The 15916-nt window shown below is 41.2% G+C and overlaps 1 protein-coding gene across 2 annotated transcripts in view; it reads left to right on the forward strand.

The window, feature by feature from the left end:
• REV1 (REV1 DNA directed polymerase) overlaps positions 1-15688 on the forward strand; it is a 50655-nt gene extending 34967 nt beyond the window's left edge. For both annotated transcript variants that reach the window (XM_056861764.1, XM_056861765.1), the window contains exons 10-23: positions 491-619; positions 2992-3146; positions 4110-4229; positions 4588-4808; positions 8108-8280; positions 9760-9862; positions 10875-11040; positions 11316-11503; positions 12506-12739; positions 13006-13123; positions 13279-13496; positions 13649-13805; positions 14405-14507; positions 15251-15688. In XM_056861764.1, the coding sequence (XP_056717742.1) occupies positions 491-619; positions 2992-3146; positions 4110-4229; positions 4588-4808; positions 8108-8280; positions 9760-9862; positions 10875-11040; positions 11316-11503; positions 12506-12739; positions 13006-13123; positions 13279-13496; positions 13649-13805; positions 14405-14507; positions 15251-15362 (2197 nt within the window). In that variant the 3' untranslated portion in view covers positions 15363-15688. The remainder of the gene's footprint in view (positions 1-490; positions 620-2991; positions 3147-4109; positions 4230-4587; positions 4809-8107; positions 8281-9759; positions 9863-10874; positions 11041-11315; positions 11504-12505; positions 12740-13005; positions 13124-13278; positions 13497-13648; positions 13806-14404; positions 14508-15250) is intronic.
• Positions 15689-15916: the final 228 nt, after the last annotated feature.

The raw sequence follows: 15916 nt of genomic DNA on the forward strand, positions 1-15916 counted from the left end.
GTTAGCTTTCTGAAAACCAAGAATCTACTTAGAAATTGTTTCAGATCAACCACAGATCTAATTTGTAGGGACTGTTTGCACTGACAGTTGAACATGAAGCATTTCAAACTAGAATGGTAACTTTTCAGTAATGGAGGGAATTAGAGAATAGCCAAGAGGCAGATATATCATGCAACTACATCCTAACAGGCCTCACTTTCCTTACATAACTGTCGTGAACAAACATTGAAGTAAAGTACTAATTAATGGCAGTAAGTGAGATGGAAGAACAGACATCACCACAATTATGGCTAGCAAGTTCCATGAAAAACTACTGGTCTCAAGCAGTGAAACTTATCTTTATGATCTAACAGTAGTTGAACGCAAAATGTCCTTGGTTATCCCTTGAGCAAGAACCGTAAACGTTTTGGGGCAAGTAATACAACATTTTATGAACTTCGTAATTGATGCTTTGAATTTTAAATCAAGGATTTTTCCTTTTTGTTTTTAGACAAGCTGGTATAAAAAATGGAATGTTTTTTGGGCAAGCGAAACGATTGTGTCCAAATCTTCAAGCAGTACCTTATGACTTTCAGGCATACAAAGAAGTTGCACAGACAATGTATGAAACTCTGGCAAGGTAAAATTGTCTTATAAAACCATTGAATAATATTTGGGGATCAGCTTGTTGTCTCATATTTCATGGGGAAATATTACATTTTAAGCATTGGATCCCTTCCTAGAATGCGGGTTCATCTGTTGAAGCTGGAGGGTGACAGATTCAAAACAGATAAAAGGAAGTATTTTTTCACACAACGCATGGTTAAATTGTGGAACTCCCTGCCCCAAGATGTGGTAATGGCTGCCAACTTGGAAGGCTTTAAGAGGGGAGTGGACATATTCATGGAGGAAAGGGGTGTTCATGGCTATTAGTTAAAATGGATAGTAGTCATGCTGCATACCTATTCTCTCCAGGATCAGAGGAGCAGGCCTATTATATTAGGTGCTGTGGAACACAGGGAGGATGGTGCTGCTGCAGTCGTCTTGTTTGTGGCTTCCTAGAGGCACCTGGTTGGCCACTGTGTGAACAGACTGCTGGACTTGATGGGCCTTGGTCTGCTCCAATAGGGCCATTCTTATGTTCTTATGTTCCTCCTGCATACTCCCCAGTTCGCCTTTCACACGGTTGCTGGGAGCCCCCTGTTCCCTACAAAGAGCATTTTGGGGAGATCAGTGGGCTGTAGGGGAGGCAGGAAAGTGTTCTGTTCCACTGATAGATTGCCTTGCTTGAGCAGAAACTGAAGTGAATCCAAGCCTAAGAGTAACCTCCAAGCTTGTCTTTATGATATAATTTTTTTTTGCTGCATGTTTTTAATGTGGAATCTGCCAGAAGGTGAGAGGGAAAATGCTTTGCGTTTGTTTTTCTCAACACTACCCTCCCCATGGTTCACAGCACAGTATTTTTAAACATAACACTTTGAGGGGTTACCTGTGATATGACATTTGTGGACTACAGTCCAAAGTAAATGTAAAACATGACAGTGGACTTGCACTGTGTACTTAAGTTGTTGTTTTTCTCTTTTGGAACCTTGCCAATGTTAGTTTTCCCCCATGTTGTATAATTCAGAGAATGCTCAGAAGTGTTGTTCACTTTTTAAGAGTCAAACTAGGTATGACAGGGCAGCTGCATTTTAATTTATGTATCTGCCTTGTCCACATATAAAAGTGGCAATCAGGACAGGAGGTCTACCGTATATACTCGCGTATAAGCCGAGTTTTTCAGCCCAAAAAAAGGGCTGAAAAAGCCGGCCTCGGCTTATACGCGGGTCAATACGGTAGAGGGAGGAAGGGGGGAACTTGCCGCCGGGCCCGCGTCGTTTCCTGCCGCCGGGAGCGGCCTCCTGCAGCTGCACGGAGGCTGCCCCGGCTGCGCCGCCGCTTCCTGGGGCCTGGGGCGGCCTCCTGCGGCTGCACGGAGGCTGCCCTGGCCCCCGCCCGGCCGCGCCGCCGCTTCCTGGGGCCTGGGGTGGCCTCCTGTGGCTGCACGGAGGCTGCCCCGGCCCCCGCCCGGCCGCGCCGCCGCTTCCTGGGGCCAGGAGCGGCCTGGGGCGGCCTCCTGCAACTGCAGGGAGGCTGCCCCAGCCCCTGCCGGGTGCACCACCACCGCCACCAGGGCCGCGCCGCTTGCTCCCGGGAGCCCGGTCAGGTAAGTCTTCGGGGGGGGGAGGGGTTATAAGCCGACCCTCGGCTTATACGCGGGTGCCTAATTTTTCCCCATTTTTGGGGAGAAATTAGGCACCTCGGCTTATACGCGGGTCGGCTTATACCCGGGTATATACGGTAGTTTTTATACCCAAAGGAAAGTTTGGATGAGAGGAGTGGAACCCTTTCCACACTCAGCCAGTTCAAGTGCTTTTCTCCCAAAGTTATCTTTGATACCAGAATCGAACCAGTTAGGGAGAAAAGTTCTTCAAGCAAAGTAGCATGGGATGATTGTGTGGGGCAGACCCAACTCCTCTCCTTCACGCTTAACTTTTTGATGTGAAAAGTAGACCCATCTAATTCCTGCTTTATATATTAACAAAATGAGAAAACAGCACAAAGCTCGCTGATATAAAACAAAAATAAAGTACATACGCTGTGTAATCACAGTGATTACACAGCGAATGTACTTTATTTTTGTTTTATACCAGCGAGCTTTGTGCTGTTTTCTCATTCTCTTAACTTTGTTACAGCACAAGTGTTGCTTTTGTTTGGTTTATATATTAACAAAGCAAACAGGTGTAAACAAACGTGGGATCCCTTCAAGAAAAATTTGGCCGTGGGACACCAGATTTCTTTTGATATAAACTGCAATATCTGCTTCTTAAGACTTTAAAATTTATCTCTTATTTGATGAAAAATAATCATGGAACTGGTTCCACAGTAGGGAAGCTTTACTTGCTACATGTTTGTTTTTAACAGATGGTGAGCTGTTGCTGCTGTTTCACTTCCTTTACTTTGTGTTGATAGCTATACTCATAACATTGAAGCGGTCAGTTGTGATGAAGCATTATTAGATATCACTGAAATCCTTGCAGAGACTGGACTATCCCCCGAAGAAATAGCAAGTGCTATCCGTGCTGAAATAAAAAACAAGACCAAATGTGCTGCTTCCATTGGAGTAGGTTGGTATAATATCCTGGAATACTTACGTTTAAGTAAATATAAAGTAACTAAATGTGGATTGATAACCTCGATTTATGTCATTCTTGCTGTTTATCTCTGGGAGCCTAGAAACATAGCGCTGGAAGGGACCTCAAGGGTCATCTAGTCCAACCACCTGCACAACGCAGGAAATTCACAACTACTTCCCCACCCCCAGTGACCCCTGCTCTATGCCCAGAGGAAGGCAAAGTACCTCCAGGATCCCTGCCAATCTAGCCTGGAGAGAAATTCCTTCCTGACCCAAAAATGGCAATCAGTGACTGCAGTATCCAGAACTGAACGCAGTACTCCAAGTGAGGTCTAACCAGAGCAAAGTGACACCATCACTTCACATGATCTGTACACTATACTTTGTGTGATACAGCCCAAAATCACATTTGCCTTTTTAGCTATCGCATCACACCCTGGGTAAAACTTATTAGACTCTACTGCATGGGTTAGGACCCCAGCTGAACATTGCCTTAGGTAAGATAGGTGGGTAACAGTTAACCTTTCCCAAAACTGAAGTTAAATGTACAGCCCTAGTGTCAGGGAAACTTCACAACTGTTAGATGCATATGTTCCAAATGTAGGATTTGGCAATAGTGTGTATATTCACCTTAGTTGGTAGCAACACTGACACGCACCTACCAGCATAAAAATGTGTGAAAAACGTAAAATCAGATGTGACTCTGAAAAATATTTGCTGCATGTCACAGTAGCCACCAGTCCTAAAACTGATGTTCAATTACAAGGGTGACTTTCCTGAGAAAACTTGTTTCTTGTAATGACCGTAAGCCTATAAACATATATCTCTATAAGAGCTACCTTCTGGGGCTGTGGGGAGACAGAGATACATACTCTTCCAGAGTGTTAATGTATTGCTGTTTAATAGCAGTATCAATTTATTCCATCATATTCCACTATATTTGCCATCTTTATAGGTTCGAACATTTTATTGGCTAGAATGGCAACTCGCAGAGCAAAGCCTGATGGACAGTATCACTTAAAGCCAGAAGAAGTGGACGATTTTATTCAAAGTCAGCTAGTAATTCATCTTCCAGGTGAACCTTTGTTAACGTAACAGTCTTCTGCTTTCAAACAGGCCTTGTCACAGTTCCTGTACTCCTCTCACATACATTGTTTATAGTCAAGGTGGGAGTCTAGTCCATAGACACTCTCCAAAACTTGTAAATTGATGTGTCCCACCATGGTTTTTGAGTACAAAACCAAAGACATTTTTACCTGAATTAATTCTGTATTTTTAGAACATACTATGTCAAAAAATACAGTTGTACCAAAAGAACTGTAACGATTAATAATTACTATATTGTGTATAATTCAGAATTACCTTAGAGCTTTCAAGGTTAATGACAATTCTCATTTGTAGATCTCAAGCACAACAATTTATTTTCTTGTTAGGAGTTGGCAGGACAACGGAATCTAAGCTGTCGTTTTTGGGTATAAAAACTTGTGGAGACCTTCAGTGCTTCACTATGTCAAAGCTCCAGGAAGAATTTGGTCCCAAAACAGGACAAATGCTCTTCAGATTCTGCCGTGGTTTGGATGATAGGCCTGTTCAAAGAGAGAAAGAGAGAAAATCTGTTTCAGCAGAGATCAACTATGGCATAAGATTTACACAGGTAAAAAAAGGTGAAATATACTGTTGGAACTTTTGCCTCTAAATAACTTAAAATTTCAGTACTCACCTGTGGTTTTGCAGTTGTTTTCTATTAATGTTACAATATGTGATCCATATTGATATCAGTATTAACACTGAAATTATAAAATACTTTGTATGTCGCACTGAAGTTGAGAATGAAACATACAAATACAAAGCAGGTATTTCCTAATCAGAGAAACAAAACTTTCTTCCAGGGTTAGAGATGTACGGGGGGTGGGGGGGCGTGAAACTCACGAGGGGAGGAATCACATATCCCGCCCTCCTCACCTATGAGCCCGGCTGCAGCTGGACGGGCCTGCCAGTGATTCCTGAGCTCTGTTGTCACAGCGGAGCCACCTTTCTCTCTCCCCTCTCCTGGCAGCTCACCCAGACTGCTCTGGGTGTTGAGGCCCCTGCCAGGAGCAGCCTTTCACTCTTTCTGTCTCCCTGTGGGAGCTGCTACTGGGCAGCTCCCAGGCTGTGCCCCCACCAACAGCCTGAGGTATAACTTTTCAGATTTTTCTGCAGACCTGTGGGGGTCCCCCAAGTCTGAAGAAACATCTGTTGGGAGTCAGTGTGCCCCATCTGCGGATTTAGCTCTCTGCAAGCAGGGAGCACAGTTGGGAATTATATATATAGATCTTGTATTGAAACTCTTTACTGGCAGCATTACTGAAGCAGCACTCAGCTGCATCACCTTTTTCTGTTTATTTGTTTAAAAGGTGCCAGTACTCTTATGCAAGGAATTAAGACATTAACACATACTAGCCTTTGTTTAGAAATTCCAAATTTTTGTTATGTTCTCATCTGATGCATTTCAAAGTAGGATTGCTAGCTTTTTTACATGGCCCTTATCCTATGCCTTGAACAAGCACTTATTCTACAGAACTTACATGGTACTGCTTATCTCAACAGCATGAGAATCTTCACCTATTGATTTCTGTAGATCAAGCTGTGAAAAATACAAGCAAGACAAGAAACTTTCTTCTGATCAATTGGCAACTTTATTCTAGAGCACAACGCACTGCTCTAAATCAGAGCAAAAGGCTTTGTGTTTCTGTAGCTTTTTAGTACCCTGACCTGGATGGCCCAGGCTAGCCTGATCTCGTCAGATCTCAGAAGCTAAGCAGGGTCAGCCCTGGTTAGTATTTGGATGGGAGACCACCAAGAAAGTCCAGGGTTGCTTTACAGAGGAAGGCACTGGCAAACCACCTCTGTTAGTCTCTTGCCATGAAAACCCCATAAGGAGTCGCCATAAGTCGGCTGCGACTTGACGGCACTTTACACACACACACAGCTTTTTAGTAAATTTAATCCTGTGTCTAAAACCTAGTGATTATCAATATACTTGCAGTAGTTTAAGCTTAATCCCTCCAATTGGAATCAGTTTTAAGCCTACCTGAATGACAGGTCCATGGAATGCTAGCTGTAGGCAGTGGTGCTGGCTGCTGGGGCCTGCTTGCCTTGCCAGCCTTGAGAGCAGGCGACTGACTGCCACATCCTCCTCCCCCAGGCTCTTTCTGTGCTTTCCCTGTCCAGCCTCTTCCCCTGCCCACTCCTCTGGCAGGCTGTGTGCCCACCCAGTTTGCAGGGCAGCTGCAGCACCTTGGTTGCCTGGAGCTGCGTCAGTTTGGCCCATTGCCCAGCCTCTTCCCCTACCCATGGAGGAAGAGTAGGCAACTGCAAGCTGCTTCTCTGTTGCCGGGATCCTTCTGCTGACTTCCCCATCTGGCCTCTTTTCCTGCAAGTTCCTCCACTGCCATGCTCAGCATCGACCCAACTCTTAGGGCAGTTGCTGTCACTTGCTTATACCCACACCATAAAAGATAAAGGATGAAACCAGACACCCACCCAGCTCGCAGGGAGGTGGTGGCCCGGCTCCTTCTCACCTGGGTCAGGTGTGGCAACTCGGGGCATATGTGCACCCAGGTCCCTGTCCACCACCCTGCAGCTGCATCCACCACAGTCATGACAGTTCATGGTGTGCCAAGGTCCCTGCATGCCAGCCCCAACCTACCTCCTCCTCTCTTTCTCTGGCTGAGTGCTGCAGGCTGGTGCACAAAGCTCAGGATGATGTGCTAACTGCTTGATTTCTGTTGTGGCCATGTAGCCTTCTCCAGGGCCCTGCCACCCGCCCACCACCTTAGTAAGTCTGGGAACTTGGGGGGAGCCTTGAAAAAAGGTGCTGGTACACAGTACCAGTATGAGAAGAGTCACTGAAAAAGACAATCATGCTAGGAAAAGTCGAGGGCAGCAGAAAAAGAGGAAGACCCAACAAGTGATGAATTGACTCTATAAAGGAAGTCATGGCCCTCAGTTTGCAAAATCTGAGCAAGGCTGTTAAGAATAGGACGTTTTGGAGGACATTGATTCATAGGGTTGCCAGGAGTCAGAAGCGACTTGATGGCACTTAACACACACACACACTCACACAGTACTGGTGCGTACCATCACAAAAATAGCCCTGCATTTAAGTATGTTTTAGGAGTTGGTATAATGTGACTAAAAGGGGAACTGGGAAGTCTTCAGTTGAAACCTTGTCTCAGCCATGAAATCAACAGCTGCACGAAGGACTTTATCTTATAGCTTCAGTTCCCCGTTTGTAGAGTAGACGTAATGTTGATGTACCTTACTGTTCCATATAAGGATTACTAAGATAATGTATGGGAAGAAACTAGAATGCTCCAGTCACTATATAAATGCTAAGATTATGTTGCTGTGACTGATGGCCTAGGAGGTCATTCATGCAGTGTAGAGACATACCAGTCAATAAGACAAGCGGTAGGATGTTCTGTTGTGGGGTTAGATCTGTTTCCTGCTTTGCTTCTCAAATGACACACACACACAACCTGTGGATTGAATATTGCCCCCTAATACATCGAGTTGCTTTGCTTTTCAAGTGTCTTGAAGGTTTGCTTGCTTAAAAATTTGTCCTCAGCTTTATTTTCAAGAGGGTTTGGGTTTTTTAACACTTTTAAGAACTGCTTGAAGAAGGGGTATGTCATCACAATTGATGTAAGGACCAGCCAAGCAGCACTGTGCAGATCCAGTTTTTGCTGTAAACCAAAGCACTGGATTTCCATTGAGCTGATCAGGAGGAGAAGGTTGACTGTCCAAAATGCGGTGAGTGTGCTTCCGCAGGAGGTTCACATATGTACATCTGTGTGCCATACTTAAAGCAGAACTAGTTTGTAGAGAGAAAATAGAGCCTCCAGGAACTGGTGGACAAACTTGAAGCTGTTCCCTCTTATGCATATACAACCCATAATTTCTTTGTAGCCAAAAGAAGCAGAAGCTTTCCTATTGAGTCTCTCAGAAGAGATCCAGCGTAGACTGGAAGCTGCTGGTATGAAAGGCAAACGATTAACTCTCAAAATCATGGTCAGAAAAGCTGGCGCTCCAGTAGAACCTGCAAAATATGGTGGCCATGGAATCTGTGACAACACTGCACGGTAATTTGTGAAATTTTGCCAAAAGTGTCCTACTGTGCGAAACTCGTTGTCTTTTGTACTGTTCAATTCTGAAACTGGCTTTGTCAGTAGGCAGGGAAAAGTGTGATCCCAACTATTTTTAGAATACACAAGATAATTACCAGTTTAAATTGTTGGCTTAGGGTAGGGCCATGTGAACATTTTTACATGGTTGTTGTTTAAACACTTGCTGCCTAGTGTGAACAAAGCAATCCAAAGGTTCCCGTCTAGCAGGAAATCTGGACAGGTGAGGGAAAGGGAAAACTGAAGTCACTGCATTCCTGGAGGCTATAAAGAACCAGTTTGCAATATGATTGAAGCTGCCATGCATTAAAATATTTATGGCATTGTATGATAAATGTTTTGATAATTCTACCCTTAGTGAAATATTAATAAGGGGTATTAGGTCATCAGCATTAGTTAATGTTGATGTTTTTCATTTTACTTTGACATATAACAAAAACATTTAGTAGAATAACTTTTAATTCATGAATATAGGTTGTAATCAGACCCCTTCTGCATTACTACAGCAGCATTGATTCTGAAGAGCAGCTTTTTCCTTTGCCCTTACATTTGAAGCTCAATCTGCTCTGAAACATCCTGCCATGGAGGATGATCGTGTATTATTAAAATTGGCATTCATTCCATTGATAAGTGTTCCCTATGGGCGCCATGGTGCCCACAGTGGGTTTCCTGGCTTCAGTTTACTTCTTCCCCAAAGTATAGCCAATCCTGGCTTTCTTCCACCTCATTGGAGCAGGAGATAGTTCAGAAAAGTCCAGGAGGCATCAGCTTTGGGTCGACTCCGTTGTAGGAAAAAGTCAACTCCGTTGTAGGAAGATGCTTGGCTTGCAAACTCCTAACATTTTGATTGTCCCCAGGGTCCCATGGCAGCCATTCTGTAGTGGTGCCTGTTTCCTATTCTCAAAATTCGAAAGTGTCAAGCTCAAGGTTAGAGACCCCTGCCATAGATTAAACCCAAACGACCTTTTGTTTGTTTATCTTTTTCAGGAAGAAGCTTTAGGATAGTTTCAGCAGAGAAGGGAGTGGGATGCTTAAACCTTCCACTGGCCACCGTTTTCCACTCCAACTCCTCTCTCCAGCTGCTTTGCCTCTCTCTTCCTCCTCCAGATTTCCAGATTGGTGTGTGTTCTTACAGATGCATGTCTGGAAGCTGGTGTGGAGGAGGGTGAATGGGTTTGGAGGGGGGAAATAGCAGCATAAAGCAGCAAAATAAAGGGTTGTTAGGCATGTGGCTTCTTCCCTGAAAGTCCTCTTTCCCAAAGCTGCTTCTCCCTAGAAAAAGCAGCCTTCCGGGTTTAAGCACATCAGTTTGCTACTTTATGGTTTAGCTCAAGCTTGTAGTAGAACCTTCTGGTTTATATCTAGTTTATATCTAGTTTGTATGACAACTGACTAAAGTTAAGCTCTTCATGCACTTCTAAATGTATATCTTTTCAGGACAGTGACTCTTGACCATGCAACCAACAGTGCCAAAGTGATTGGGAAAGAGATGTTAAATATGTTTCACACAATGAAATTGAATATATCTGATATGAGAGGGGTGAGTTTTTAAATCACTGGGACTTTTTTTTACCGTTTTCCCTTTCTGCTTTAAGATACACACACAAAAACAGCCATCAAGAATTTGCAGTACAAGCAGTTGTCAGGCCTACTCGCTGAGTCTCAAATAGTTTCGTTTTCTCACAGACTTTCCTCCACAGATTGTTCAAGGACTGTTTTCTCTAAACTACATTCCTGCTCCCTTTGAAGCTAGCTAGTGCCCGTGGGAGCTGGGATGCCTCTAGACTGTTTGAAGTAATCTCATGAGACTGTATTGCTGAACGCTTTTTTCAATGTTCTTATATTATCAAGTGCATGCCATTTGCCCCCATTGCTGTCTTTGGACTTCTAAGCTCTGCTTGCCTGTGATACCATTAAACCAACTCTTTTGGACTACTCAGTCTCCTGTTGTGGCTTTTGGTTGTCGTTGGGACAAGTGCTTACAGCAGTGTCATGTTATAAATTAATATACTTTATTGAAGGTCAAAATACTGGCTTTTTAATTGCGGAATGTTCAGGTTTGAAGTAAGCCTGCCAAAACAGAAATGGATAATATAATTTATTTCTGATAAAGATTTCTAAATTTTGAGACTATTGAGTTTCCATGTTGTTTGCCACTTGGTCCCTCCACCTAGTACCCCTCCCAGTTATCACCTGGGCAGCTGCTAGTTGTTGTACCCCCTGTTCTCTGTAGGGTCATCATTGATTTTAATACGGGATGCTTATTTTAATGCACCATCTTTCATGGTTTAAATGTAATATAGTGAGTCTATTGTGGTTTTAACAGTTTTAATTATTGTACCATATGTTCTTGTGAGCCACTCTGAGCCCTACTAGGCACGGGAGGGCGGGATATAAATAGAAACAATAAATAAATAAAATAACCTTTAAATTGCTGGAGATATACAGTACTGGTGAGATTTTAGGAGGACTTAAATAATTTCCTAACTTATTGTCAATTTATGGAAGCAGGATTTTGTTTAAATTGCCATAAACTTCTGTTTTTTTTAAAGGTTGGCATTCAAGTGCATCAGTTAGTTCCAGTTCATAAAACAACTTCAGCAGTTTCCTCTTGCTCGTCGGTACAGTCTGGATTCTTGCCCGGTGGTGCAAGTTCCATTATTGATTTTTTGCAAGTTCCAAAAGCTACAAATAACGCAGAACAACAACATAAGGAAGGTCAGTAAAGTTAGCTACAATTGTTCTTTGTAATACCATAACAAATTCAGTACATCTTATGAAGGTGTGGATTGTATGACGTTTTTAAAAATACCTGTCAGCAAGAATATTTTAAAACAAAAACTTATTCTAAGTACTTGGTATTGCAAAGCGTGAAGTTAGCTTTGTAACAGAGGATATGAGAGCAGAAGAGTGGTCTGATTGTGTTCATAGCACAAGCATGTTTATTTTGAAATGATTTTGAATTTGTATATCATTTGCATTTATAATTATAGCGGCTGCTGTGGATCTTGAAATACCTTCTGCATCAAAATCATGTATGGTGCTACCACCTCACCTGACACCTAATGTCAATCATGTTACCAGCAAATCTGAGCCTGCAGTCAATTGGAATGGTTTGCACGCCCCTGTCAAATTAAAGCCAACACTTAATTTAAGTATTGAGGTTCCATCAGCTTCCCAGGTAAAAATTTCCATTTCTGAGACAAACAGTTTTATAAAGAGAGAGCTGAATTTTTTTCTTCCTTATTGAATTATTCCCTTTTATTGGATGATAGTTATGGGGTGAGAGTTAAGTACCAAGATTGGTGAGGCTTTATCTCATATATACCTACTGCTTTTCTTGAGCTTTAAATATTGCTGAAGTAAAAATTTAGATTAATATTTGATTATTCAATTCTTTTGGAAAGGATGGGCTTGAACTATAGGATAAAAATATTTTTGTGGGAGAATTTAGTGACTTAGTTTCACTTCATGCTCCTAAGTTTTATAAAACTTTGTGCAGAAAGAAACTATTCTCTAGAGGCAGATAGCACAGTTCAGTTGGGAATTTTTGTTTTCTGTGTAGCTTGTAGTTGTCTGAGTTATCTGCGTTTTAGTTAATTAATACTTTAATCATGACAAAAAATAGTTTGCGCTTCTTATCAATTTATAATTGTGAAAATCTGTGAGCTGATGACATTGATGTCCACTGTGGGATAATAATGCAGGAGTGCCCAACCTTTTTAAACCTGCGGGCATCTTTGGAATTCTGATACAGGGGAGAGAGGGGGGCTTAACTACAAAATCACAATGTTTAACAGGATGCACAGCCAATCAGAAGTCCTGGGCAAAAGCCCCATCTGGCACTGCCCACTTTTAAAAAGCAGTCAGTGGGCACCACTGGGGTAGTGCATCATAAATCCTGCCTTAGAAGCACCTGGGCAGGGCTGATACCTACAATTATGCAAGTAATGGCAGTATGCTAGTGTTACACAAGTTCAAATATTTACTATCTGAGTATGAGTAACTTGCACTAAGAAAGCCTCTTTGTATTTTATATACTTCATTGATGAAGATAGGTAGTAAAGAAAGCTGTTTTTGGTTTGTTTGGGGGTGGGAGGGAAGCACGTGTACAGAGATGTTAGGAGTTGGTTCCCCCCCCCCCCCGAAACTGAGTCTTAACATTATTATTTTTTGTATAAAGCTGGATCACTCTGTCCTGGAAGCCCTTCCCCCTGATCTTCGAGAACAAGTAGAACAAATGTATTCTCTTCAACACACAGAGATTTGCAGTAGTAGCAAAAAAGAACCAGTAAATGGATGCAGCACTAGCTTTCCAACACAGCCAGTTGGAGCTGTTCTCTTACAAATACCAGATGTCCAAGAATCGAGCAGTGATGCGGGAATTAATGTAATAGCACTACCAGCATTTTCACAGGTGAACAGTATTGAAATAATTATTTTTTTTGCTTAATTACATACCAGTAGGCCTCTTCATGTAGTAGTAGTATAAGCTTTTTAACTCCTTGCTACTTTAAAGACGTGTATACAGCTACAAACATCAGTAGATATTTTTGTGCTTTTAACTAATGCTATTTGTGAGCACTGAATGGAAATCAATTTATCATTAATGTTTATAATGTAAACATCAAAAGTTCTTGTGCGCCAGTTGGCATAACCACTGTTGGATTTCTCATTGTTCAGGTGGACCCTGAGGTTTTTGCTGCGCTGCCTTCAGAGTTGCAAGAGGAGCTCAGACAGGCATATGATCAAAGGCAAAAACATGTAGAAATGGTTTTCCAGCAGTCCGCAAATACCGCTGGTAAGTTTGTAGTTGCAGCTTTTTTCAAATAACACATTGGCCAATCAATACTAGTGATGGTGTCCTCTATAGAAATTTAATTAAAATGAGGATAATCTTACTTAACCATCAAGGGCTAGATAACATATTCATTGTTTTACTCCTTTCCCACTCAGTGTCAAAGAATCCTTTACTAAACTTGAGACCAGTTATGAAAAATAAGAAAAAATGCAAGAAAAACCTCCAAACCAGCCCAGTAAAAAAGAGCCGCAGTCCTTTGAAAAACAAACTCTTTGGGAGCACCACACAAAATGCAGCTTTTTCTGTTGGAAGCCCACAGAAATTAATAGATGACTTCCTAAACCAGGAAGGAACAACCACTGACAAATCCCAGGTAATTTTATCTCCAATAAATACAGCCCTCAAATATCAAATGCAAAAGCATTTGATTATGTTTTCTGCATGGGTGGCTGAAGAAGTTGGACTTTTTTTTAAGGTTTGTGGTTGGAAAGATAGAAAAGAAAATTCTCTCGTTTTTTTAAACAGGTGGAATTAGTTCAAAGCACTGTGAATAGTTCAGGCCCTTCCATTTCACAGCCACAGTTACCTTCTTTTACTAGGCCACAGGCCCCTAATCTAGCTGGAGCTGTTGAATTCAATGATGTAAAAGCCTTACTCAAGGAATGGATTACAACTATATCAGGTAATCTTGAAGTTTCACTTCTGTTTTAATTAGAAGATGCATAATGTAATTGGAGGGGGGAAATTATTTGAAAGACTGCACTACAAACTTTCTATTTCTATACCGGATGCCACCACTCTCCACGATAACAGAAAGTACTTTGCTTACCTTCCAAGAGGTAAGGTTACTAGATGTGTGTGAAGCAGATCACAATGAATATATCTTTGGACCCACATATCACCAATACTTTAAGAACAAGACTGTCAAAAGTTGCAGGAAGGTGTAACAGGATCACTAAGATGCAGTTTGCCCCACTGAGCTCTAGGTAAAGTTTGTGAATGAAGAATATTGGTCAGTCTGTGCCATAATCATGTTAAAAAACCTTAATGACAGGGCTATAGAAATATAAGTGCTGGCAATATAAGTGCTGGCAACAAACTGCTCTAGAAAAAGGGGGTTTAAGACAGAACTGTTCTTAGCTGAAAAATCGACATCCAAGAAATTCTCTCCCTCTCCCCCCCCCCCCCCCAGCACAACCAGTTATTTACATTTTTTATTGTTTGGCACCTTCTCCTTGAATTCGAGGCATTAATAATTCTGTATCAAACTTTTTTACATAGATCCCATGGAGGAAGACATCCTACAAGTTGTGAAGTATTGTACTGATCTTATAGAGGAAAAAGATTTGGAGAAGTTAGATCTGGTTATAAAGTATATGAAAAGGTAGCTTAATTTTAGGTTATTAATTTACATATGTTGGTAGAAAAATTTGTTGTCGCAGAAGAACAGTAATAAAAAAGTTGAAGACTCAAGAACATCTTCATGCTCTATATTCATCAACTTTTCCTTTGTACTTCTGTCCACCTCCCACATAATTTCATTGTTTTGCACCTCTAAAGGCTTTTTTGCATAATGTACATTTCTTGGTCACTTGCATGGGATCGAGACATTTTTCTTCATCGGGATGAAAGAGTTCACCTGGACCAATGACGTTAGTTCCTTTGTGAAGGTTTAGCCTTAAATTTCATACCATGTGTATGATAAATGCTTTGAACTTGAGAAGTCACTTAGTGGGACTATTTAATTAGTAGCATGATTTTATCTTGTTCCTCAAAAAGCTCAGGAAAGCATATATGCCCTCCCCTTTTGTCCTCACAAACACCTTTAGAAGGTTTGAGTTTTGTGCATTTTATATTTTTGTAACTTATTCCACAAATACAATTTTATCTTTTATGTCAAAAATTTGATTCTATACAATTTGTATCAAGAACAAGGACAGTATTGAACACTATGCTTGTTTTCTTCTAGCATTGAAATAATCTTTTTAAATGGTGCATTTGCAGTAGCTAAAATAAGTAAATAACCATTTTCAAAGATGTCATTGCCTCCCCAGTATCCTGCTATAGAAAAATTATTCTTGACTGTAATGATGATTTGTTCTGAAGAGTGGCTTTTCTTCTTTGCAGGCTAATGCAGCAGTCTGTGGAATCTGTTTGGAACATGGCATTTGACTTCATCCTTGACAATGTTCAGGTGGTTTTGCAACAAACTTATGGAAGCACATTAAAAGTTATCTGAGCTGATCTTGTAGGGAAAAAAGTGTGGTGAGAGCCTGGAGCTCTCTGGTAGCTGTGCCATAAGTGCTTGTGAGGTATTTGCAAAGTGCATGATAGTAAAGCTAAGTTTTTATAAGTTGAAATTTTTTTTAAGAAGAAAGTGTTTTGTACATTTCCTTTCAAGAAAGTGCCAAATTTTGTCAGTATTGCATGTAAATAATTGTGTTCAAATTCTTTTATTGTAGTATAGAATCTATTTACAAAATGTTTGTTTAAAAAGGTTTTACGGATTTTTACAGTGAAGTGTTTACAGTTGTTTAATAAAGAACTGTATGTAATTTGTAAAGATTCTATTGTTTCAGTACTCTAAGTTCTATGTGAAGACACTTATTTGTAGTACAATGTTGAAGCAAACATTAACTCCATAATTATAATGAAACTACAGTCTTAAAAATTTTATCCTATCGATTCCAGACATGAAAAGGGATAATAAATGCTTCATTCTATAGTGTCCCTACTTTTGATAGACTAGGCTTATGATGGAGCTGCTAGGATGTTACTCAAAGCTCAAACACT

The sequence above is a fragment of the Euleptes europaea genome, chromosome 16 (genome assembly GCF_029931775.1).
Source record: "Euleptes europaea isolate rEulEur1 chromosome 16, rEulEur1.hap1, whole genome shotgun sequence".
Classification (NCBI taxonomy): Eukaryota; Metazoa; Chordata; class Lepidosauria; order Squamata; family Sphaerodactylidae; genus Euleptes; species Euleptes europaea.